This window comes from Macrobrachium nipponense, chromosome 22 (genome assembly GCF_015104395.2).
Source record: "Macrobrachium nipponense isolate FS-2020 chromosome 22, ASM1510439v2, whole genome shotgun sequence".
Lineage (NCBI taxonomy): Eukaryota > Metazoa > Arthropoda > Malacostraca > Decapoda > Palaemonidae > Macrobrachium > Macrobrachium nipponense.
In genome coordinates, this window is record NC_087213.1 from 3,140,785 (window position 1) to 3,167,812 (window position 27,028).

Here is a 27,028-nt window from a genome sequence, read left to right on the forward strand (position 1 = left end):
CATACGTGAGGAGTGCAGACCTCAGCTCTGCATTCAATGACTCCCCCTCGAATCTTCTCCGCACTTTTGGTCGTTTCTCCGCACTTTGGCAACACTGTGCCGGACCGACATAGTGTGAAAAGGTACATACATTAGAGATAATAGTCCACTGCTAGTCGCATGTTGGTCCGACATCGTGTCGCATTTACGTACGACAGTGTGAAAGGTCCTGAAGCAGTTGAACAAGTAACTAACGGAACATCCAATAGATGTTGCGCCGTCAGGCCAAGGAAGGAGGAGTGGGCAGCAGGTATTTTTCTTGAGCATAGAGTAAAGTATCCATAATCTATTAACGTTAATTAAGAGAGTGGTCGTAAACATTTTGTTGTTGACGAAACTGGGTTTGAGTGTAAAATGTGCATTTAAGGAAATATGCGAAATAAATATGAGACTAAAAGTGCTTAGGAACTCAGTATTTATGAAATAGCATTTCCTATAGATCATTAAATCTTATATACTGACATGACTGTCCACGAGATCGATACAAAACTTTCACCAACAGTGTTAACAGTGATGATCTGTAAAGCAGCAAGCCACCTCTTTATATATATATATATATATATATAATTATATAAATATATATATATATTATTTTAATATATTATATATATTATCTTACAAATATGATATACAAGAATCTCTACACACACACACACACACACATATATATATATATATATATATATATATATATATATATATATATATATATATATATATATACCTCAATAAGGTAAGTGAACTGAAAATTTTGCTAATTTGCTGATAGAGATGTATAGAGATGTTTCTTATATATATTATATATAATATAATATATATATATATATATTATAATATATATTTATTAAACAATAAAGGTTTTTTTTGCCACGAAGGAAAAAATGAAAAAGCGAGATAGCCGAGTACTTTTCGGTCCTATTCGGACCGTTTACTGAGCAAAGGGGTCCCAATAGGACCGAAAGTACTCGGCTATCTCGCTTTTTCATTTTTCCATCGTGGCAAAAAAACCTTTATTTATACATAGCATCACGTTTTATATACTTCGTGATCAAGTTATTCATATATATATATATTATATATATATATATATATATATATAGTATTATATATATATATATAAGAACATCTCTATCAGCAAATTAGCAAAATTTTCAGTTCACTTCCTTTATTGAGGTAGCAACCATACGCACAGATACATGTCTATATACTTATACAATTCATGATTGGGCCAACCTCCATAAAGAAGGCGGGCGATATGAGCAATAACACTAAAATTACGGCTATATACAATTTTCTTTATTTACTAAATGTTAGTAACTAAACAACATGAAATATTAGGATACTTTCACCATTATAACAGGTTCATATTTGGTGGAAAAGAGAAAGACAGAACCACAGAATATAACAAGACAACGATAAGTAGAGAGAAAGACAGAGAGAGATAACTTATTAAGTTCTTTTCTAGATTATGGTGTGAAAAAGCCTCGTGTTCTTATTTTCTTCCTAGCACCAGATCAGTTGCAAAATATCAGTTATTATCAATTTTACTATATTTTTTTTCGTAAGGATATTTTCATCCTTGTTTTCAAGATGCATTGTAATAGAAAATAACTTAACTCAATTTCTGTGTTTCAAGAACCAAAGTAGTTTTCTAGTGCCGATGTAGTTATAGCTAATTCTAATGTGTAAAAGAGTTAATATGTTATTGTAGGAATTTAACTTTTCTCTCCTGTGAAGTCAACTGCCGTGGTCCTTGCCGTTCCCTGACCATTTCCTGTCTTAGGGAGGGTTAGGAACCACTAGCTTCTACCTTTACATTGGCGAATTAAGTTGCCTAGTATATGGCCATTCGTAGACTGCAGCTTTTAGCTCCACTAATTCTATCAGGGCTTATTTCTTCTACCTTTTGGACCCCCTTTTAATATTCCAGGCTTAGTTTCTTAACTGCTGTGCTCTTATTCTGTCTCAACTTTATTACCTTAATCTGTTTTTCCTTCTTTTCTTGAATGAAGCGCGTTTTGTAATTCCCTTTATTTCAAAATAACAAAATAAAAGTAGTGATATTTACAAAGCCTTCTATATCAAAATTTAATGGCTTATTTCAGTTTGACTAAATGTTAAACTAAAAAAAAACATCACATTTTTCCGACAATCTGGCAGATAACTTTGAACCAATGTAACTTTTTTTTCATTTAATTATGAGATACTATAAATTTAACTTTTCACTTTAAACCTTTGAAATATGCATGGTCTTCCAAAACATTTGCATTAACTGGTAATCAAGTAAAAGGAACATAACAAAAAACACGTGAGCTAGTGTCAATATTTTATCATTATTATTAGTATGATAATATACAATGAGTAGGATGTCCAACCTCCATCTGCATCTGTGACCTCACACAGACGATCAGGTGTGGAATCTACAGTTTATATGATGTAAACAGAAGTGTGGGTTATGTATTTGATTTCCCTGGAACGTGTTTTACGCAGATATTTTTTTCTTTATCAAGCACGCTTCTGCAATTTCCATTTTCTTAACATTACAAGTCATGTCGTTTTCATTGTTGTATTTATTATTTGACGACATTATTGATTCTGTAATTGTTTTTAAATTGCAACAGTTTCTTCGTTACACATCATTGAGAGGCACAGTATTTAGTTGTTGTCATTATGATCCGTATTAAACAGTATTAATTACATTTGTGTTCTAAGGATGCATTCACACCAAATGCGTCGCCTTATATAGAAATAGGGTTGTTTGGATTTTCTACTTTATTTCTATATTGGATTTCAATTTAGGAATCAGGTTATGCTCTAATAAAATTGTACTCCTTTATAATCTGATTTTGCACTTTTATATAGGACAAAATTGAGTATAATTAAATTTCGTTTTACCTTTTCTTTGTATCCATATGATATAAATTTAAAATCTTAAAACTTACCTATAGTGTTTGAAAATCATTATGGTTGAGAAGTTGATTATTATATATAATATATATTATTTCTCTTGATGTCTCGGCTAATTCATTTAGAATGATATCTTTTAGTTATTTTGTTAAATTCAATAAAAATAAAACGTAGCTTAAAAAAATGGTCATTTTTTGTTTTTTGCTCAGTTCCAATTGCCCGCCTGTAGTTAGTATTGTTGTTCTTGTAGACAAAAAGGTCAAAATAAAGGAAAATCCCTAATATATTTTAATAGATAAGACGATAAGAGACCAAACAAAAAAGATACTTACTGCAAAAAGATCCCGAGAGAGAGAGAGAGAGAGAGAGAGAGAGAGGAGAGAGATAGAGAGAGAGGAGAATTGCAGCAATTTATAAAACCTACAAGGGGGCATGATTAAAAATCTTTCAGAATGTTTCTTGCTATATTTCGATAAATCGAAATATCTCTTGTAAAATATTGAAAATCAAGGAAAAAGCGAGAGATATAGAGGAGAGTATATGAAGTGGGTATTCCAGTTTGAAGAAAATGTGGCCTTACCTGGCCTTGGCAGCAGCTGTTGTGTGACGTTGTTGTGTAGATGTTTGAAATACGGAGAGAAGTGTGACGCAAGGTAGTGATGTGTTTTATAGGCTGCCTATTGACTGGTGAGGTCCTCGTAATTCCTGATGATGGAGTGAAGAGCCCAAGGAAATGGAATTGAAGGAGAGAATTTCGGCCTTGCGAGACACCATCCCAGTACCAGAGAGAGCAGCAGGTGAACTTGGACAGGATAATTTTTGAGCTGCAACAGAGGCTTGACTACAATGAAGGATTCAGGCGGCGGGCGGAAAGGAAGAAAGCACTCGTGTGATGCAGATAACTGAGGAGGTGTTGCAAGAACATGGCCTGGCAAGAAAGGGCCCACTTATTCGAAGGTGAGACGTTGTTTGTGAAGGAGAAGGATCAAGTGAAGATGGAAAAATAGCAGCTGGAAGACAAGATTGTCTAGACACAGAAGAAAAATGAGCAGTTGATGGATTACACAAAGATGCCCTATGTGAGAGGATAAGGGAACCGACAGTGCAATTGCCAGAGGCAAACTGGCAGGTTGAGAGGCAAGAGAAACTGCTACGACAGAAGGAGAAGGACCTGCAGATATAGAGCGAAGAAGCGGCGCGGATGGCGAGGCTCGTCCAGGAACGAAAAGACGCGACCGAAAAGCGCTAATCGGACAGGAAAGACGCCGAGGTCAGGTTCGAGCTCCTGCAGAAGAAAGTGGAAGACCTTAGGAAGGAAAGGTGTGGACTCCATTGTGAAGTTGAGGTTGCAAAACTGAAGAGAAAGGAGCTGAGGTGCCTCCTAGAAGAAGGAAATCATGGCTTCAAGTGGCTGGATAGGAAGAGCGGTGTTCAGGGCGAACGGAACGACCAGTTGGAAGATGAGGTTGGAGAGGTGCGAGGAGCGAAGGAGAAATTGGTTTGCCAGGTGAAGAAGTGCCTGGGAATTAGAGATGCGTGGAGAAGGAGAAGTGGAAAATGAAGGAGCAGCTGTCCATGTTCAAGGAATGGAGCGACCAAGTCTAAGCTGGCCTTGTGAAGAGGGATCAGATGTGAAAATTTGAGGAGGAGTGTTTTGTTGTATGGAAAGTTTTTTTTTTTTTTATTGAAATCAATAAAGTTTATCTAGAAAGTACGATTTTCATTTACACAATGAATTTTTTTTTAGCAAATTTTGTTATTTAGATAATAATTGGAGTTTAACTGGAATTGAAAGGACTTGTTTGATAAATGCATGTGTTAGAATTGATTTTAGTTTGGAATGGATTTTAAGAGTGAAGTGCAATACTTGATTTTATGATTGAGAAAAGTAAAGGTTTGTATTTGATGAAAGTTTTGAAGTGTACTATATGGAAGGTTTGATGTTTAATATGTAATAAGTTTGGTTTGTTAATGGTTGAAGGAAATGAAAGTTATCTGGAAATAAGTATAAAACGTTTTGTAAGAGTTTTATTGATTGGTGAAAGGGGGGAAGGAAAATGAAAGGATTGGTGGAGTGGCAAGATTGGAAGCAGAGGATAGAGAGAAGATTGGGGGAGGGGCAGGAGAAGGGAAACATTGAGAAAAGATTTTGGGTGGAGTGGCCAGATAAGCAGAAGATTTAAGGAAGAAGATTCAGGGAGCGTCAGAAGAAGAAGCAGAGACTTTTCAGAGAAGATTTGTGGATGCAAGGATAAGAGGAGTTTGAAGGATAAGGAGAAGGAGAGGATTCAGAGAAGATTCTGGCATGCGAAGAGAAGAAGCAGAGGATTGAGAGAAGGCCCTGGAGAATTGAAAGGATTCAGTGGCATATTCTGGTTCTAATGGTTAACGCAGAGGTGTTTACTCTCTATAGGGAGGGAGGACTATAAGGGGGGCGGGCAAAAGCTCGCCACGGGTCCCGGGAAACGGGAAGGGCCGGGGCGAGGGCCCGCCAGGCGTTCCCTGGGACGGGCGGGGCGGGAGGGCCCGGCAACCGGGCCCGCCAGGCGTCCCGGGACGGGTGGGCGGGCGGGTGGGGCCCGCCAGGCGTCCCGGACGGGACGGGTGGCGGGAGGGCCCGCCAGGGCCCGTCCCCAGGACGGGACCCGGGTGGAGGGCCCGGCCAGGCGTCCCGGGACGGGGCGGGCAGGGAGGGCCCGCCAGGGACGCGTGTGCCCGGGTCCCGGGACGGGGTGCGGTGGGCGAGGGCCCGCCAGGCGTCCCGGGACGGGGGGCGGGGGCGAGGGCCCGACCAGGTCGCGTGTCCGCGGGACGGGGCGGGCGCGAGGGCCCGCCAGGCGTCCCGGGACGGGCGGGTGGGGGGGGCGATTCCCGCCGGAGGGCCCGTCCCCGGGACGGGCGGTGAGGGCCCGGGGCCAGGCGGTCCCGGGACGGGCGGGGAGGGTCCCGCCAGGCGTCCCGGGAACGGGACGGGGGTCGGCGGGGAGCGAGGGGCCCGCCAGGGAGGGCGTCCCGGGAAGAGGGCGGGCGAGGGTCCCGCCAGGGGATGCGTTCCCCGGGACGGGGCTGGGCTGGAGGGGGGGGGGCTTCGGGCCCGCCAGGCTTGCCCTGACCCGGGACGGGCGGGGGCGATGGCCCCCAGGCCCGTCCCGGGACGGGTCCCGGCGGGGGGTCGTCGGCCCCGCCATGGCCGTTCCCGGGACGGGCCGGGGCGAGGGCCCGCCAGGTCGTCCCGGGGACGGGGCGGGGGCGCTAGGCCCGGCCCGGCTTCCCGGACGGGCGGGGACGGCGGGGCCCGCCCAGTCCCTCCCGGGACGGGGGCCGGGAGGCGAACGGGCCCACCGCCTAAGGGCGTCCGGGACGGGGGCGGGGGGGCGAGGGACCGCCAGGCGTCCCGGGACGGGCGGGCGCGTCACCCCAGGGCCCGTCCCGGGACGGGGGTAGCGGCGGGGTTCCCGGGGGGGTGGGCCGGGGTGGGCTACGGCCCCCAGGCGGTCCCGGTACGGGCGGTGGCCGACGGCCCGCCAGGGCGGGGTCCCGGGACGGGCCGGGGTGCCGAACGGCCCGCCCGTCCCTCCCGGGACTGGGCGGGGGGGGGTCCGTGGGGGGTGGAGGGGAGGGGGGGGGGGGGGTGTTGCGGGGAAAGGTGTGGGGGTCCCGGGTGACGGGCAGGGGGGTGGGAGGATGGGGGGGGGGGGGGGTGCGAAGGCCCGGCCCGCCAGGCGTGTCCCTGGGACGGGGGGGCGGTGGGGGGTGGTCGAACGGCCCGCCAGGCGTCCCGGGACGGGGCGGGGGCGGGCGACGGCCGCCTGGCGTTCCCGGGTCCTTCCCCGGGTACGGGCGGGGCGGACGGTTGCCACGTCCCGGGCCCCAAGGCGGTCCCCGGGGGGCCCGGGGGGCGGGGTTGGGGCGGGCCCGGGTGGGGGGGGGGGGGGGGGGAGGGGGTGGTTGGGGTGGGGGGGGGAGGGAGGGACGGAAGGGGCCGGGGGTCCCCCGTTGGGTGGGGGGGCGGGGGTGGGGGGGTGGGGTTGCTGGTGGGGGGTTGGGGGGAAGGGGGTGGGGGGGCGTGGGGGGGGGGGGGGCGGAACCGCAGGGGGGGGGGGGCGGGGGTCCGGGGACGGGCCGGGCCTGACGGGCCCGTCCTTGGCGTCCCCGGGACGGGCGGACGGGGGGGTGGGTGGTGGGGGGGAGCGGGGCGAACGGCCGCCGCCAGGACGGTCCCGGAACGGGTGGGCGGATTGGCGGGGGCCCGGGGGCCGACGGCCCGCCATCCGGGAGGGCGGGCGGTGCGAGGCCAGGCCCGGTTTTTTGACCAGGGTCAGGCGGGTCCCGTCCGGGTCCCCGGGACGGGCCCGGGGGGGCGGGGGAGGGGAGGCGGGGGGGGGGGGTGGGGGGGGGGCCCGGGACGGGGGGGGGCGGGCGAGGGGGGGGGGGGGGTTGGGGTGCCGGGGGGGGGGTGGGGGCCGGGGGGGGGGGGAGGGGGCCTAGGGGGGCCCGTCCCAGGGAGGCGTTTCCCCGGGAAACGGGGCGGAGGGGGGCCCGATGTGCCCTCCAGGCGTGGCCAGGGACGGGCAGGGCTGTAGGCCCAACAGAGCCATGCGTCCCGGGACTGGGGGTCGGGGGGGGGGGGTGGGGGGGCGGGGGGGTTGGGGGCCCGGGCCAGGGCGTGCGGGGCGGGAGGGGCCCTCCAGGCGCACAGGGCCCATGCAGGCGTCCCCCTGGGACGGGGTGGGTGTGCGGTGCTGCGAGGGGTGGGGAGGGGGGGGGGGGCCGGGGTGCCGAAGGGGGGGCCCGCCAGGCTTGCCGGACGGCGCGGGCCGGGGGGGGGGTCGAGGGCCCGCCAACCAGGGCGTGCCCGGGTGACCGGGCAGGGGCGAGGGGCCCCGGCCAGGCGTGCCCGGGACGGGCGGCGGGGCGGTGGTGGTACGCCCATTGGGTGGGGTGGACCAGGGTGAACGGGCGGGCGAGGGCCCGCAAGGCGTCCGGGACCGGGACGGGGCGAGGGACCCTGCCATGGCGTCCCGGGACGGGCGGGGCGTCGGGCCCGCCAGGCGCTCCCAGGGACGGCTGGGCGGGCCGGGAGGTCCCGCCAGGCGTCCCGGGGACGGGCGGGAGGCGTCGGGCCCGCCAGGCCGTCCCGGGACGGGCGGGAGCGACGGTCCCGCCAGGCGTCCCGGGACGGGCCCGGGGGAGGGCCCGCCAGGCGGTCCCGGGACCGGGCGGGCGAGGGCCCGGCCCAAGTCCCGGTCCCGGGACGGGCAGGGCGACGGCCCGCCAGGCGTACCGGGACGGGGCGGGCGACGGCCCCGTAAGGCGTCCCGGGACGGGTAGGGCGGGCGACGGGGTCCCTCCATGGCGTCCCGGGGACCGGGCGGGCGACGGACCCCGCCCAGGCGTCCCGGACGGGTGGGCCCGGGGGACCGGCCCTCCATGCGGGTCCGGGACGGGCCCGGGCCGACGCCCCGTTCAGGCGTCCCGGGACGGGCGGGCGACGGCCCGCCTGGCCCGTCCCGGGACGGGGCGGGTTGCCGACGGTGGGGGCCCCAGGCCCGTCCCGGGACGGGCGTGTGCCCGGGACGCCCGCCTGGCGTCCCGGGACGGGCGGGCGACGGCCCGCCTGGACGTCCCGGGACGGGCGGCGCCGGCCCGCACCCCCCCCTGGCGGGTCCCGGGACGGGCCCGGGCCGACGGGGCCCGGTCCGGCAGGCGGTTCCCGGGACGGGGGCGGGCGACGGCCCGCCATGGCGTTACCCGGGACGGGCCGGGCTACGGCCCGCCAGGCAGTCCCGTGACGGGTGCGGGACTAACGGCCCGCCAGGCGTCCCGGGACGGGCGGGATGCGACCGGCCCTCCCAGGCGGTTCCCGGGCGACGGGCGGGCGACTGGCCCGCCAGGCGTCCCGGGACGGGCGGCGACGGGCCCCGCCAGGCCGTCCCGGACCCGGGCGGGCGACGGCCCGGCCAGGCGTCCCAGGGACGGCCCGCCAGGCGTCCCGGGTCCGGGCCCGCCAGGCCGGTCCGGGGGGGGGAACGGGGGGGAGGGGGCGGGGGGGGGACGGACCCGCCTGGCGTCCCGTGGGACGGGGGCGGGTGGGCGACGGCCCCCGCCTGGCGTCCCCCGGGGACGGCCCGCCAGGCGAGTACCTGGGACGGCCCGCCCAGGCGTCCCGGGACGGCCTTGGGCGGGCGAGGCCCGGCCCCCAGGCGTCCCACCGGGACAACGGTCTGGGCGGGCACGGCCCGCCATGGCCGAAAATCCCCGGGACGGGTGGGCGGGACGACGGCCCGCCATAGGCGTCCCAGGGGACTAGGGCAAGGGAACGGGCGGGCGTCGGCCCGCCCAAGGCGTCCGGGGAAAGGCGGGCGGGCGACGGCCCGCCGAGGCGTCCCGGGTAACGGTTAGCGGGGGCGGACGGCCCGCCTGGCGTCCCGGGACCCGGGCGGGCGACGGCCGGCCGCACTCTGGGCGTCCCGGGAGACGGCCGGGGACGACCGGCCCGCCAGGCGTAACCCGGGGAACGGGCGGGCGCACGGGCCCGCCAGGGTCCGGGTCCCGGGACGGGCGGGCCGATGGCCCAAGTTAGAATGAACGCGCCAAAGTTGAAAAGAACGCGCCAATGGTTAAACAATTGAATACAAAGTTATACCAAAAACACCCATGTAAAATAACTTTCAAATGTTGAACCTTTTTTTAGATCGTCTGCATGGATGGAAGCCATAATAAAGGAAATACTAATTCAAACCCAAAAAATCATTTTCGAGCTCCTGTGGTCTCACTTATTCGTTCGTTAATAGGAGGCCTGTTCAAACGGAAAGCGAAATTTCCCAGAAATCCGAAGTCTCTTTTACCAGAAAGTTTAAAATCCTTGTGTCTATTAGTGTAAATTGTAAATTACTTTATATTACTTTGAAAATGTGCATAAAGTACAGGCAGTCGTACGTTCAATCTAACAATAACAACAGACTTTTCAAGAATATTTTTACGAGTAATCAGCACAGTTCATCAATAAATGGACAGCTAAAATTGTTTTTAGTAGTTCGGCACTAACTCTCTACCCATCTCCATGGATTAGATAAGCCATACATGGTACTGTCGCGCACAATAGTTCGTTTCCCTTCTGCTGCTGAATCGGTCCCTTTCACACTATGCGATTCTAGTCGCACCAAGATACGATTGCGGTGCCGGATCTAAATGCGACACAAAATTGCGTAAATCGTACATTTGTCTCGACTGCCGCACAAAGTGACCCAATTTTTGACAAGCGCTTGCAGTCTGCTCTCAGCCTGTGGTGGTGACTACATATACAGGAAGAGAAAATTGTCTTTATTTATTACATTTGAGAAAAAAGAAGAGAAAACCTAGAATTCACTCGGTACACCCTTTGAATACACAAAGGCACTTGTACGGTGCATTTGTCACAATTTTCGAGGAGCTGACGAGAGATAATGATAAATTTTGCAATTACTTCAGAATGTCTAAAACAACCTTTGAGGAACTCTTGTCACATCTGCATGACCAGTCGCTAAAAGAAATACGACATTCAGAGATGATATTTCACCAGCACAACAACTGGCAGTTACCATCAAGTAAGAGGAAATAATATGGACCTTTCCTTGTAAATTTGCTTTCCATATAGAAATTAAAAAGGAGAATGAAAACAACTAGTGTTAGCTGAAACATCTTTATTTATCAAAAGTATAAACTGATATATCTATATAAAAAACAAATCTTTTACTTTGTATATCAAAAAAATCCATATCTCTGTTTTCATTAATTAATGTAAGTAAAACGTAAGTGTTAACTATAAAAACTTCTAAAAAAAATCATATATATCGAATCAAAAGCTTTTAGTCTCTTTTATATCAATAATCTACCGATAACCTTCTAATAATTTCAGTATCACAAAACGTAAATGTAACCTTAATGAAAAAAAACAGCAAATCATTTAGTAAATCATTTCTCAGTAGTTTATACTTAAGCAATTCATTACCTGTAGTTCTTTCTTATTTACGAATAACACTATTGTTATTATTATTGTATGGTGTTTTTTCGTTGCATGGAACAAGTGGTTATTCAGCAACGGGAATCACTATTTCTATATCCCTCAAATGTTTTCAATACCCAATGCACCCGATCACCAGAAGCAGTGGAACTGTGGAAGTCTACTGCTGTCGCACTTATGCAGGAAACAATCGCATAGTGTGAAGACACGTATTGAAGGCAATGGCCAACTGCAATCGCGTCTGGGTGCAGCACCGGACATGGCCAGTGGGGCCTGTCGTCTGTAATGCGATGCCGGACCAGGGTTACAGCAAAGTCCGCACATCACCGAGAAATTATAGCTCCGCACCGGGATGTGTAGTGTTAATTTCCACTTCCTAGCATACTTATATCGAAACTTATTCGGTTATAATCAGTAAATCACTTCAACTAATGCAATTGCCTAATGCATATTTGCAGTTGTTTTCTCAAAATAAATAAATAAATAAATAAATAAATAAAATAAAAACTCATTAAACATGACTAAGTTTACAATAATGTAAGTCAGCCTTCACCCCTGAGATTAATTCACAATTAATTAAATTTTATTTTTACTAAACTATATGTATGTATGTATATATATATATATATATATATATATATATATATATATATATATATATATATATATATATATGAAATTACAAACGCAAATTGAAGATTGCTGGACCTAAAGAATGAATGCATTTTAAAACATCACGTTGGGTTACGTCATATGCTGTTTGTCAAAATCAGTTTCTTAATTGGACAATCGCATGATCGTATTTGATAATGGCGCGTGAAACACTCGAGACTAGTGAAAATGGTTAATTTTTCAAAAATATTAGTACTTTCAAAAATATCATATAATTTCAATCATTTTTCATTGATGTCAAAAAAGTTTTAAAAGCATAAATATATATGCGGACCTACAGCGCCGCATACGTGAGGAGTGCAGACCTCAGCTCTGCATTCAATGATTCCCCCTCGAATCTTCTCCGCACTTTTGGTCGTTTCTCCGCACTTTGGCAACACTGCACATGCGTACAAGCAAATTCCTTGAAATATCCAAACAGGTCTACTTTTCTTGTATAATTTCCATACTTTTTTAAGGCGTTCACTCTTTCACTTCATTGTTTTTATTGTTTAATAACGTACATTAATACACGAAATATAAATGCAATGTCCTATTTAGGCCTAAGGGGAACTTTCCTCTAATACATGAAAACCTTTGCTGGTCGATTATTACAAATAATAATAAAAAAAACATTCCGCTACTAACAAAATGTTCAGATTTCTTTAAATTGACCCCTACTTCGGCCTAAGTAACTTAATGTTTACTTTGATTGATAAGTTACCTAAGTTATTGAAGTGTTCGCAAATGATAAATGTCTCATTGTGGTATGAAGCCATAAAGACGAATTATTTTTAAACGTAGGCTTAAGTGTAAGAACTCGTTATAACAGTACCAACAACATACGTCCACGTCAATTTGGTTACAATGACCTAACAACTGAGGTATATATCACCGAGTCGTATTCTAACGCCCAAAGAGAATATTTCAGGTGCATTGAACTACAAATATTATGCCAATCAATCTCAAAGAAAAACGAAGTATTGCCTTCTTTTCCCCAGATATGAGAAGTGTAAGAAATAAATCGGAGTTTTTCCCAGCCATTTGTCACACAAAAATATAGGGGACGAAACTCGATACGCCATGATGGGTCGGTTAGTCTAACTAAACTTAATTGTCCTCAAGAGACTCCAGTACGTCACAGAGAGTTGCACAGCTATCTATTGGCGCTCTTTCAAAACAATGCCATTTCGAGCCATTAAGGGCTATTTTTTTTCTGCTTTTCGCCACCGGTTCTAAATTTTATCTAATTATTTTCATTAATAATTATCATCTTCGTATGGCATGACTAAAGTGACGATGATAAAGCAATTAAGTCCAAAATATTTAAGCGGACGATTAATGGAAGGGAGGGGCGCAGGCATTGCTCTAACCCCTTCCGTTATCATAAGCATTACCATGACTGTTTTCACAGCAATTAGACGTTCAAGTGGTTTTTTCCTCTCCTGCGTTCTTTATCTCATCGCTCTGGTCGAGGCTGGATTTTCACAGTGAACAGAATTTTACTTCAGGTGAAACACGCCATGTTCTTAAGACTCTTCCGCCAACTTAGGGCTAGTGCGTCAGGCGACTTATCTCAAAATGGAGAGATGCCCTTTGGGGAAGCGACTAAATTCGTCCACACGGTGGCCACAATCTTGGGTTTGCACATAATCACCCGCACTGGTCCTAAGAGCCACGCCATATCGTTCTGGAAGCTCTTGCCGGCGTGTGTGTATGTGCTTGGCAACCTCTACGCCTTCTGCGTGATCGGCTACATCCTCTACCGCAACGTCCTGAACACGTACCAGCTGGTCCTCATGTTACCGACGTTCTGCAACTGCGGCTCCTGCTGCTTCTCCTTTGTAATGAATATTAAGAGGTCCTCTCAGATGGTCAAGTTCCTCACAGTCATCGACGAGCAGGAAGCCACCGTCGTGATGCCCAAATATTCCCCCCTGGGGCTCCTTTTCACGCTGGTTTACTCCGTCGTCTTCACCCTGGCCCTGGTTCTTTCGGATAAGATAATTCCCCCACAATATGCCTACCTCATGCTGTATCCAACGTTCATGGGCACCTTCATGCCGGGGTTCTTGGACTTTTACAACTTCGTCTTCGTCAGGATGGTCATCACTTCTCTCAAGAGGCTTGACAGATACGTACGAAACACGAAAAACTGGACGGATGAGAGGGTCACATTCGTAGCCAAAAAGTGGATTCAGATTCACGGATTTCTAGACACGAACAACAACGTAAGTGACAACGCTTAAACAAAGCTTTCCAGTTGCTATCAGTTAAAAGATGCGCTCATCGTTACTTTAGTAATATAAAGCTCCCAAAAAAGCTGATAAGGCGTGATCTGGGATTATTATTATTATTATTATTATTATTATTATTATTATTATTATTATTATTATTATTATTATTATCATATTCAGAAGATGAAACCTATTCGTATGGAACACGCCCACTGAGGCCACTGACTTGAAATTCAAATTTCCAAAGAGTATGGTGTCATTAGGAAAGAAGAGATCTCACTTATTAAAAAGAAAAATATGTGAATAAATAATAAATTAATAAATAAATTAAAATGTATTAAAATACAAGAAGAATAGTAATAGGGTAGTGATGCATTGCATCTGTGCTTGCACAGTTGCACTTCTTAAGTTGCAATTACACGACATCCTCTGGGAGGCTGTTCCACGAATCCACATCACAACACAGCCGAACGGTGCGAGGAGTAAAGGTCTCAGTTCCACAGCGAGGCACATTTGCTACATATTGGGGCTTTTGTTGTTCAGCGAATCTGGTTGCTGTCGACAGGAAAAGAGGATCAGGGATAATCTGTAAATTAGAAAGATTTGTGTTAAAATACAGCCAATCCGTCGACGGTCTACAAACCACTCCATCTAAAACAGATAAATCTCTGGCAGAAGCAGACATACACACCGTAGAACAGTATCCCAGTAAAAGAAGTACAAATGACCTAAAACAGATGGCATTGTTTATATTACTATTATAAATATATGAGGCTTTACGAACAATCCCTAACACCCGTGTACCATTTGATGACACCTTCATTAGATGTTTCTCAAAAGTAAGATGTGAGTCAGAAGTTACGCTAGAATAGTTAAAGCTTCCGACGCATTCAACAAAGTTCGATCCACCTGAAGGGAAGGATGTGGTGGAAAATCTGCACGAGATCTGGTAATCAATAGTGTCTTCGTTGTACTGGAGTTCAGCCTCATACACCATCGACTACAATATTCACCCCCGTTAAGGGGTAATGCTGTCAGTGCACCTCGCGTATATTTTGTTAATCTAACAATCACTTTGACATTCAGTCCATTCTTTCTTGTTCTGGAAACGGCAGTTCTCTTTCCAAAGAAATATCGCTAAAGGCAGCATAAGCTTTAAGACAGGGACCCCGTTACATCATAAGTATAAGAACAGGTGACCTACGACGAAAACCAGATGTCCTTGGCACAGAAACCCATGTGGCCTAGCAAGGCGGGGCGGGGCGGCGTCCAATATGCCTAAGGTTTGCAACATACCTTAAGAGACAGGGAAGTGAATACCTTGTTTAGAGTCAAAGTATTGACACGAGTTCTAACCAAGATTTCTATACCTTTTATATATTTGCATTTTCTTTCATGCAGGGAGAGCTTCAACTTGGGATCACGAACCTCCTGAAGTTTGCAGAATGTTGGTGACAAACAGGTGTAATTTAAAAGTTCTGGAGAGAGAGAGAGAGAGAGAGAGAGAGAGAGAGAGAGAGATTTAATGATAAACTAGTCCACGCGAACTGATATGAAACGAACCTTCACTCAAGCCTGTGCAAGTTCAGTGGAAATCGATAGATGACAAGAGCTACGTCTACCCTTTTTTTAAATTCGGTTATAGTCTTCTTCTCAGCTTGGTCGCGTTTCTATACGTTCAAGTTCTGTTACGTAACATCATTAACCACCATAAACCTTTTGCAGATCCTCAGATACGTCCTACACGTCCGCCTGGTCATGTTCATTATCAAAGGGATGCTGTTCATGTTCTCCCTGAGCCTACTGACGGAGGAAGTCAGAGACAACTTTCTGGTGGCCGTAACTGTCTCCGGAGTGAGTGCGGTCATCTTCAGGATTTACCTCGTCTGTCAGATCGGGGAAAACGTCAGACGAGCGGTGGGTATCAGTAAAAAAAAGTAAATTACTAATTAATTAAGAGATAAGTAAATAATTTTTAAAAAATCAACAGATAAATAAATAAATTAATGCATACGAAACAGTGAACTGGTTTGATAGTCTCAACCATAAATCTTAATATGTGTTCTCTCTCTCTCTCTCTCTCTCTCTCTGATAAGTGGTAAATAAATAAATAAATTTAATTAATGCGCATCAGGAAACTGTATTAATGACCAGTCCCTATATCATTCGCTTTTGTTACTAGACTAAATAATATAGTTATCTCTCTCTCTCTCTCTCTCTCTCTCTCTCTCTCTCTCACACACACACACTAAATTCCTTGGCATGCAAGTATATATACCTAGAGAGCAATTTCTGCTCATTAATAAATAATTGAATTTGAATAATGCAAGACAATTTCCTAACATGGATGGCATTAAATTTTAATTATTTTCAAATATTTTACAAAATATATAATAAAATAGCCTTTGTTTTGTTTAATCACTAAAAATAAATATTTTGACGAAATACGGCACAGCCTGTGTAGTAGTAGTAGTGGGTGGGATATGCCTTTGAAACGGCTCCCTTGCTTCTTTTATTCCTCCTTTGTTTGTGTTTGCTTGAGCTTCTTCTCTCTGAAATACCACATTTCTTTTATAAAATCTTTCCTATTCACTTCCTCCCTCATTAGTACTACCAATAAGATTATATTTTGCTACTAATTCCTCTTTATTTCTTGATATGGTTGCTGCATAAAGCTATATCTATTTCTAATTTCACTGTATGCTGGACAGTAAAGTAAGAAATGTTCTAAATTTCATTTTGTTCCTCACAGTATAAACACATTTTGTATCTTCTCCTTTTATCCTATTTCTATCATTTAATCCTAGTATACCTATTCTGGCCCACTGATCAGCATTGTTTTTTCAGTGTTATCATACCAGATTTCTTCTCTTATGCTTTCTTTATATTTTCTGTAGATTCTTAATGTTGACTTTTCATTCATTTCTTTCTGCCATATTTTTCTGTCCCAATTGTTGTTTATTATTTCTCTTAACTGTTTGTCTTTAACTGCTTCAATTTTACTTAAGTTTATGTTTAGTTCTTTTCATATACTCTTTACCTGCATTATCCAGGGTTTTTTTTTTGTTTTCATACTGATCCATTGTTATCTCATATAGGAGCCTATTTCCACCATCTTTAGTGTATGTTTCAGGTAGAAAAGTTTATTCTTGATATCTCTAGATTGGCAGGAAGAGGCCCCTATTTCAGATCTTAACGCACAACTTGCTGTGTAACTTGGCGCTTTCATATTGTTCTGTATACCTTTATTATCTATCTTCTGCAATTCATTTATTGTTTTCCTGTCAAGTTTCATGACTTCCATCGCATACATGATGAAGGCATCGCTAGTCCTTTCCAGTACAATTTTCCTATTTTTTACCCTGCTACAGCTTTATTGATGACTGCATTAGCCATATTTGCCATCTGCTTTGCTTTAATTTGGGCCCTTTTTATCTGTTCTCTGAAGCAGTCTTTCATGTTGCTGATTGTTACTCCTAGGTATTTAATATTTTCTTAACTATTTTTATTCCTTCTATGTGTTTCCATATTCTCCACATCATCGATACTGTACCAGTCAGTTGTATATTAGATGTTACTCTTGTCCTTGTTTATGTTTAGGCCACATTCACTTGCGATTTCCATAAGGGTTTTTATTGATTTTGTTATTTCTTCTAGTGTGTGCCCTAGTATTAATCCGTCGTCTGCATATAGTAGTGCCACTATCCTTATTACTTCATTTCTGAAACCTTCTGTTGTATTTTTCTTAATTTTTCTATTATCAAGTACGTTATTAATAGAAAAGAATATGGTTGAGCCATTGCATCCCTGTCTTATTCCATTGGTTATGTTTAGTTCTTTTGTTCTGTATTGTTGAGGCATAGGCTTGTTACGTCATTTGTGTATATCTTTGCAACTGTATTTATTACTTCTGCATGTAGCCTGTATTTCATCATGACCTCAATGAGCTTTTTGTTTTTCCTATTAACCGAGTCAAATGCTTTTTTGGAAGTCTATTGATACTACAAATAATGGGTCCTTTCTTCTGTAAGTCTCTTGTATGCAGTATTGTAAGATATATAAATTATCGATTCCTCTCCTTTGTGCGGTAAAGACTGATTGTAGTTCATTCATTTTTCCTATATTTCTAATATGTTTTTCTATTTGGTTCTCAGGATCCCATGAAGATTTTATATGATGCATTTGTTAGAGCAATTGGCCTTAGATCTTTGACTGTGGGGTTTTGGTTTTTTTTGCGTAAGTGTTTGTTTTTTGACTTAAACCAGCTTTTCTGCGTTTTCCTGCCCTTCAGTATGTTATTTAAATTTAAACATTCTGCCAATTCTTTTTGAAGGTTGTTACTTTGTAATAGTAATTTGAACAGTACTGGCTTCATTCCATCTGGTCCTGGTGCTTTATTTGTCTTCATTTTCTCAAGTTGATTTTTTTACATCTTCTTCTGTTATGTTGATTTCTCCATGGGTCTGATCTCTGTCTCTGTTGAGTCATACACTCCATGCAATATGTTCCCTTAAAGATTATATTGGCATTTTCATCTGCTGTCCTAATCTTTTCACTATTTCTTCCATGTCATGTTTGTACTGTTCTTTCTTGCTTTCATTCCATATCTCCTATTTTGTTTTCTTCTTTTTTGGTATATTGTTTCCCAGAATTTTACAGCTCTTTCCCTAGGGTTTCGTCCTTCATCTCTTGCTTATTTTCATCGAATATTCTTATCCTCTTTTTCTTTTTTGACGTGGTCGTTCCTCTCAGCATGTCTATATATTCCCAGATTTTTTCCTGTGTCTTTTTTTGTTTTTTTATCATTCATTACTCATTTCTAATCTTTTTCTTCATATTCTTCATATGCTTTCTTTTTTATTATTATCTGTACTTTTTTTTGTTTTTGTTTAAGATATGCTTCTTCATAGTATCTTTTTTCTTCTATTCTTGTGGCTTTCCTTTTTAATTTGTTATATACCCTTCTTTGCTTATTTCTTTCTTTATTTCTTTGTTGACCCATATGGTTTCTATTTCTTTCTTCTTGCTTTTCCTGTCTTTAACCTTCTTTTGATTATCTTCTCTAAGTTATTTGTTTTTTTGCTTCACTCATTGTTTCTTCCTTCTTCCAACTGGGTTAGATCTCCTTTTCTGTCTTGTTGGCTTACTTTAAACTCTATATATTCAAGGTATTTCCTGGTAGACTCTTTCTGTAACTTTCAAATATTTGATTTCTTTTGTTTCATTTCTGAATGTTTTCCTTACTTTAGTGTTCATTTTGAATTGGACCTTTATGAGGTGATGGTCTGATAGATCATATTCATATTTTCCCTCGTCTATCTCCATACATTCATATTTTTTATACATATTTTGGTTGACTAGGGCAAAGTCTATAGCACTGTTCTGATCTCCTCTACTCCAGGTTATCTCTCCTTTGCAGCTGGGATCTCCATTTAATAGCGTTAGGTCATATTTTTCCATTAGGTCCATAACATATTTTCCATTTTGATCAAGTTCTTGTGTCCCTATGAAACATAAGTGACAATTTAAATCCCCCCAACAAGGACTATCATAGGCAGGTCTGTGGATTTTTCTATGGCTACATGTAAGGCACTTATTATTTGTTTATTTATTTCTTTCTTTATCACTAGTTGACATTGTAGACCAGAATTATATTGAACATTGTTGTTCTATAGTTAACCTTTACTATTAGAATGTCTTTGTGTTCCGACTTTTCTTTTTTCTATCTGGATCTCTCCTTTGGTTCTATACATTATTAGTAGCCTCCTCCTTTGGTGTCGTCTTCATCTCTCATTGAGTCTACCACTTGGATGCTTGTTGGGAATAGTAATTTTTGCTGTTTAAGGTGTGTTTTCTGTGATGCACATAATTGTGTTTTCTTTTTTTTATTTCCACTAGCTCGATTATTTTTGCTTTTGTCAGTCCTTGGGTGTTTATAAGCTTTATTTCAAGATTTCTTGATATATCTTCTGTCTTGCTCACTAATTTTTCACTTTCTCTATTTACAAAATTGCTTCTACGTCTAACCATTTATCTATCTTTTGCAACCACTTTTTTCTTCTAGTGTCTAATAGTCTAAGATTGTTACTGAAATTACTTCCTTCACATACCTGCCCTAAACTAATTTCCCTTCTTCTACTTCCTTCCTCGGAGCTCTTAACATTACTACTATATATTTCTATTTTCTCCTAAATCTAATTTATTTACACTCATAAAAAAATTATTACTCCCTATCTCTAAATTATTTACAATTCTATCTACTTTACATTTTCCTACCTCTAACTCATTTACACTTCTAACAATTCTTTTGTTTCTATCTATATTCCCCTGGATTTCCATTTTAGAGCATTCTAGTCGTCTGAAAGTTTTCTCTTCTCTTCAGCTCTTCCTCCCCTTACTTATGAACCATCCTTCCTCTTTGTTATCCTGCTTTTTTCTTTAATTCAGATCTTAATATGCTATCTTTTTCTCTTTCTTTAGCAGTCATGTCTGGAACTATAGATATTTTTTTGTAAATATCCTTCTTTGCATTCCTTAGCAGTCTGGCATTTTTTAATATGTTCCACTTTTCCCTCTCATGGCTGAGTTTCACTAGAAGTGGTCTGGGCCTTGATCTGCCTATCGCCTCATTGTTTTGACCTTGTTGCAGTCGTGGCCTACCTAACCTTACTACATCTTTAATATATTCCATTCATCTTTATTAAGGTTAAGTTCTTTTGTGAATATTTCGTTGCACCTCTCTTCATCTAGCTTCAAGTTCTCTGTTTCCTCTCCTGTTATATGCTCTGGCAGGTTGAATATGATTAGGTTTTCCTTCCTTCTGTCTTTGTCCTGGGCCTCTCTTATTTCTTCCTGAATTGTTTCCCTTATTCTACTGCTGCTGAGGATCTCTTCCTTTATGTCTTTTGCTAGGGTTTCTTTAATGTCCTTAATCTCATCCTTTATGTCTTTGACTAGGGACTCTTTAATGTCCTTAAAGTCCTTAAGGGTTATTTCTATTTGCAGAAGTCTACCTTTAAGCGTCTGGTTCTCTTCCCTGAGTTCTTTGATCTCGTATCCTTCTGGTCCTGGCACTTACTACAATCTGCACAATACCATTTTATTACATCTACAGCTCTCTGAATCCAGCATACTGATCATTAGTGATATTGGTGCAATTCGTATGAAACCATCCCTACATTGTCGCATTCTAAAGCCTTTTGTTGCCTACCTACTTCCCTTCTACACTGTGGGCACGTGTCCCTGTTTTTGGTGAGGTCTAGCACGGTTATCAACTCCACCTACGCTATCTCGGTTACTCCTAGATCCTGCCATTTCTTATATATGCCCTAGATTATGCAAAAACAAAAAATGTAAACCAATGTTGCAATACTTGCTTTATTCGTTGTGGTCACGTTTAACTCAGAACAAACACAAAACAAAGGGAGAATCGTCCTCTTCCTGTCATTCCTAGACCTACAGCCTCCAAAATTGCTTTAGTATACCAAGAATCCTTTCACCAGCTATCTACAGAGAACTTGAGATGGCAGACTGAATTATTTCATTATACAAATTAAATTTCTCGTGAATCGAGTCTGCTGATCTACACTATGCCAATTATTCCATTCTAAACCTTATCACACTGCCTGACCACACCTGGGCGCTGGCCTCTTACCGGCATAAGGCCTTACTCTTATCAATCAGTAAAGTAATACCGGCGTTATCTAACGCAAGCTGCTGTCGCCAGCATGGGCGATTTCCAAACCATTTCTGACATTAGGCCTACTGTTCAGATAAAGAAGTGGTTGGTACTATTTGCATGTTCTCCTCTACAACTTCCACGACATAATTAGAGACTTAAAAATATTAATGAATCGTGTGAATCAAACAATTTTTATGATACTAATTTTTAATTTCGATTCCAAAAGATATCGGCATTTAGCCTTGCGTTCAGATGTAGATGGTCGGTGCTATTTGCATGTTAACCTCTACAACTACCTAGTCATAATTTTCCTTTAAAGCACTAATGAATAAGGCGAGTTCAACAGGCTTCATATATTAAACTTTCTTGATATGTTTCCATCTCCCAAATCTCCTAAGATGACCTAGTACATATATAAAGCTTTCAGCTTTCTTCTCCATAAAAAGATCATTTTCAAGGTTACAGAATTCGCAAAGTACAGCAAGGAACCAAAGTGATGATAGGGAGGATAATAAACATGTATTTAACAAAAACGCTATTTGCTTTTTAATTTTTTTTGGTATGTAGTAAATGTATATAGCTTAAACAGAGTAATCGGTGCTACTTTGGCTTGTTACCTACACCAAGGGGCTAGTACTATTAAACACGGCATCCCAAGGAGCTTCTGCAGTCTTTAGACTAGCAACCTCGGATAACATGAATATATATATATATATATATATATATATATATATATAATATTATATATATATATATATATATATATATAACATAGCATATAGAATTTGTAATTAAATCATAATTAATAGAAAAAGTGTAGGTCCCATACCAAGCAGATTTATGATGCGTGGATAACAACTTAAACTAGCCAAGCAGCATCGAGCAATCTATATTCTACAAAATGCTGTTTCACCCTAATTTGTAAACTTATAAGCAGCATGTCTCGAAAAGATTGGAACATTAACTCTCTCTCTCTCTCTCTCTCTCATAACGGTTGTTTCTTTGAGGTACATACGTTTATGCCTCAAGAAACTACAAATCAAAAGCGGTATTTCGTATTTCAAAGTTTTCATTGCGCTTCCGGAGAGAAAACTACAAATCGCTTTATTTTTTACATTTTCCAGTTAGACCTATTACATTTATTCATAGTTATGTCTACGTCAATTAATGTAACTAAAAAGCCATCTTGATGGAAATATACACACCGTTTGACATTAACTTATAGCTAAAGTTCTTCCTCGAGAAAATTCTTAATAACTTGAATGTTATTTTCCAGAACGACGATGTAATCTACGCCATCCGGTCCGCCATAGCGTACCATCCCGTGGGAGACGGAATCAACTCGGAAAATTTAAACGAGCGAAGCGACACCGTCCAGCCAGAGCAAGGCATAGCTCGTGAAACGAAGTGGATGAAACAAGACCTCATGCCAGCGACTTCCACTAAACAAAACAATTCTCTTGACTTCGATGGCTCAAAACACAACGACTTATCAACCGAAGTTCTTGGTGACGAGAACAAGCCAGGAAAAACGGAAAACAAGGAAATTCACCGCGAAGGGCAGACGCTTCCTGACGGTCTTGACAAAGGGGAGAATTCGCCATGCGCCTGTTCCTCTGGGTTGCAATTTGATAGCTTGCAGAATCTCCTGTCGCGCTTTGAGGCTCAGCGTATGGAAGTTCAGATATGGGGTTTCGAATGGTAAGCCAGGCGGTTTGTGAAAAGATTGATTTATGGCGGGTTTCTTGATTCAGATTTTGTGGCGGATGAATTAATACAGTTTAAGATGAAATGACAAACGACTGCACAGATTGTTAAAGTGTCTCTCTATTGTCTTTGTTATGATTAACTGCTTAACTAATCTGATGTTGGCTTCATATAGACCAACTGTCACACTCACACATACTATTAATGGGTTTCACATACAGTGCAAGTACGTTTTTTGGGCAATAACTCCGTAATTTATGAGAATCATGAATCAATAATTGTAAAGAATAGAGACCCTTGTCCCTGTACCAAGAGGCAAAAACTCCATTAGCCAGAAATGGATACGAACACAGCGATATAAAAGAGCTCCACCTACCCTCTCCCCCCCACCCCGCTCCGTCTTCCCTCCCTCTCTTGCCCTCCCCCTCCCGTTCTCTCTCTGAACGTTGCTTCAGTTTAAACTTATTTTGTATGATTTTTTCTATCTATCTATATAATAATTTACATTGTTTTATATATCTAATGATCCACTCGGTTGTTACCTGCCAGTTGACTGATTTATTTATGCATTAATCCGCTCATATGTCTCTCTCACTCACTCTATCACTGAAAGTTATTTCAGTTTAAACATATTTTGTACGATTTTTTTTCTATTTATATATCTATCAGTCTATCTGATAATAATTTACATTGTATCTATCTAACGATTCACTCGGTTGTTACCTGCCAGGTAACTGATTTATCTATGCATTGATCCGCTCATCTCTCCCCTCTCTCTCTCTCTCTCTCTCTCTCTCTCTCTCTCTCTCTCTCTCTCTCTGTCTGTGTGTGTGTGTGTGTGTGTGTGTGTGTGTGTGTGTGTGGTAGTGGTACTTTATCCTCATTTGGACTCAGGCCACCTCGGAACATAACTGTCGCCATAGTTGCAGAAATGCGTTTGTCACGCAACTTTACCACTTTTTTTTAGCAAAGAGAAAGCCGCCAATTGCCCTCAGATTGGTTTGAACGGGTAAGTGGTAATAGTTACTCGATGTGTTACAAATAAAAATTGAGCCTTTCTGCCGGACATTCATTAGAGTCAAAGCCTTGCTTATACACGATGCACATATTTTTAAGTCATGAATGTTTATTTTGTGTGTATATATATATATATATATATATATATATATATATATATATATATACATACTCTCTCTCTCTCTCTCTCTCTCTCTCTCTCTCTCTCTCTCTCTCTCAAGTATATGGCTGATGCCCTAACAAATGAGGATTGCGAAGAAGGTAACTAAACGTATAATAACAGTCGCTTTACCATCAAGAATAGTGTCTATTGTTCTACCACTCCACCATACATTCGCATATCTCTCACTCTAATAACCATTTACATTACCACTATCACACAGAGAGAGAGAGAGAGAGAGATGGCGGATCAATGCATAGATAAATCAGTCAACTGGCGGTTAACAACTAACTGGATCGTTAGATTATACAACAATGTATATTATTAGACAGATAGAAAAAAAATCATACAAAATAAGTTTAAACTGAAGCAACTTTCAGATAGAGAGAATGGATGTGGGGATGGGAGACGAGTTTTTGCCTCTTAGTACAGGGACAAGTGTCTTTATTCTTTACAATTATTGATTCATCATACTCTTATAAATTACGGCACTGGGTGTAATACACTATAGCAAAATCTCGCACTGATACGAGTGTTCGTTACAGAGTTATTGCCCAAAAACGTGATTGCACTCTGTGAAACCCATGGCAAGCACAGCACTTCATGTAGACCTAGTGTCACACACCAACAGTGTATATATATATATATATCTATATATATATATATATATATATATATATATAGAGAGAGAGGAGAGAGAGAGAGAGGAGGATGGAAGAGAGAAGGAGAGAGAGCGAGAGAGAGATATTACGTAGCAAGCGCAGCACTTCATATAGACCTAGTGTCACCACCAAACTATATATATATATATATATATATATATATATATATATATATATATATATTATATAATATAGATATATATATTATATATATATATATATGATATATATATATAGAGAGAGAGAGAGGGGAGAGAGAGAGAGAGAGAGAGATGGACGAGAGAGAGAGAGAGAGAGAGAGAGAGATTAAGTAGCAAGCACAACACTGCTCTCAACCCATTACTGGATATAATCAGGTTACATTAGGATATAATAGGTCGTTCTGTGTGGTGATGAATGAATGAAAATGAAATCAAAAGAAACTGCGCAAAGGCTTATGCTTTTACACTGGAACACACTACTGAGCTTATATGCAAAGTCTATCTGTATGTTAGTCTTTACTTAACAAAATTCTAATCCACACCTCCTCTGTCTGTTTATACTCTTGCAGTCTCTCAGCTGCGACTTTCAGTAACCACGTCGGCAGGATATTGACGTACTTGGTGGTTCTTCTTCAGCTCAACCAGGGGTAATTTCCTGAATGAGGACTGGAAGGGGACTCAATGGAAGACTTCTGCAATGTTTGGTGGTGTCAGGGCCATTGTACGTTTTATTACTATTATATTATTGCTCAATAATTCGCAATCAGATTAAATTGTTGTATAGTCCACAACTGACTGTGGAATAATAATAATAATAATAATAATAATAATAATAATAATAATAATAATAATAATAATAGTAAGAAAAGTGATGGACTCCTAAGGAGGCAGGATGTAACCCGGAACCCCAAACTATAAATACCACCCAGTCGAAATGGAGGACTGTGATAGAAAAAAAAATAATAAGAATGATAATAATTGACAAGTATAAAATCCTAAAAATAGAAATAAGAAGGATATGGGATATGCCAGTGGCAATTGTACCCATAATTACAGGGACACTAGGCACTATCCCAAGATCCCTGCAAAGGAACCTGGAAAAACTAGATGCTGAAGTAGCTCCAGGACTCATGCAGAAGAGTGTGCGCCTAGAAATAGTGCTCATAGTAAGAAAAGTGATGGACTCCAAAGAGGCAAGATGCAACCCGGAACCCCACACTATAAAAACCACCAAGTCGAATATGATAACAGTGATTATATATATATATATAATATATATAATATAATATATTATTATTATATTATATATATTATATATATATATATATAGATATATATATATATATTCAGATCTTAAATCATTGTTGTATATTCTACAGTTAACTATTAATACTACAACAACAACAATTATTATTATTATTATTATTATTATTATTATTATTATTATTATTATTATTATTATATTAATTGTAACATGTACGTTGATTATACATTTCTTGCAATTTGAAACTGCTATTATTATTCTTACCGAATCATATTTACTTTAACAATAATTAGATAACTAAACCTATAGTTTTTTAGCTTCACATTTTCGAAGGCTAACCAAATACCTAATGATATAATAAAACAAATATCAAAAGGCATGACAAAAAACTTAGGAAAAAACTGATCATAAAAAAAAAGTTCTAAGCCTAGTAACTAAAAAAAAAAAAAAAAGGTTATGGAACCAATAGCCCAATACCGAAATTGTTTGCCTTTCCCAAATTTCCTATGCCTAGTACAAGTTAGTCAATTTGACCAGTGAGATTTATTGTTGTCGCTAATCAGATCAATGGATATTTTCCCATCGCCCTAAGAGACGGCAACACTGCAGACAACCACAGTTGACCGTTACGTTTAAGTTCCAATTGTCGAATCGAGCAAGGCGCTAAATAATACCTTTAGCGATCGGCATTACCGTTATTTTTAAGTCTCGATTGTCGAA

The 27,028-nt window shown here is 43.1% G+C and overlaps 1 protein-coding gene across 1 annotated transcript; it reads left to right on the top strand.

Annotated features, from left to right (window-relative positions):
* On the top strand, positions 1–26,288 carry LOC135198449 (uncharacterized). The gene is made up of 4 exons (XM_064226006.1): positions 1–289; positions 15,562–15,753; positions 22,794–23,218; positions 25,614–26,288. The coding sequence occupies exons 2-4, from the start codon at positions 15,595–15,597 to the stop codon at positions 25,693–25,695; spliced, it is 666 nt and encodes a 221-aa protein (XP_064082076.1). The 5' UTR covers positions 1–289; positions 15,562–15,594; the 3' UTR covers positions 25,696–26,288.
* Positions 26,289–27,028: the final 740 nt, after the last annotated feature.

Bases quoted from the DNA above. Each gene is read 5' to 3' on its own strand.
- LOC135198449 (XM_064226006.1), top strand. From the start codon at position 15,595: ATGTTCATTATCAAAGGGATGCTGTTCATGTTCTCCCTGAGCCTACTG. The intron at 15,754-22,793 runs GTGGGTATCAGT...GTTATTTTCCAG, and splicing joins GGGAAAACGTCAGACGAGCG to AACGACGATGTAATCTACGC. The intron at 23,219-25,613 runs GTAAGCCAGGCG...ATACTCTTGCAG, and splicing joins CAGATATGGGGTTTCGAATG to TCTCTCAGCTGCGACTTTCA.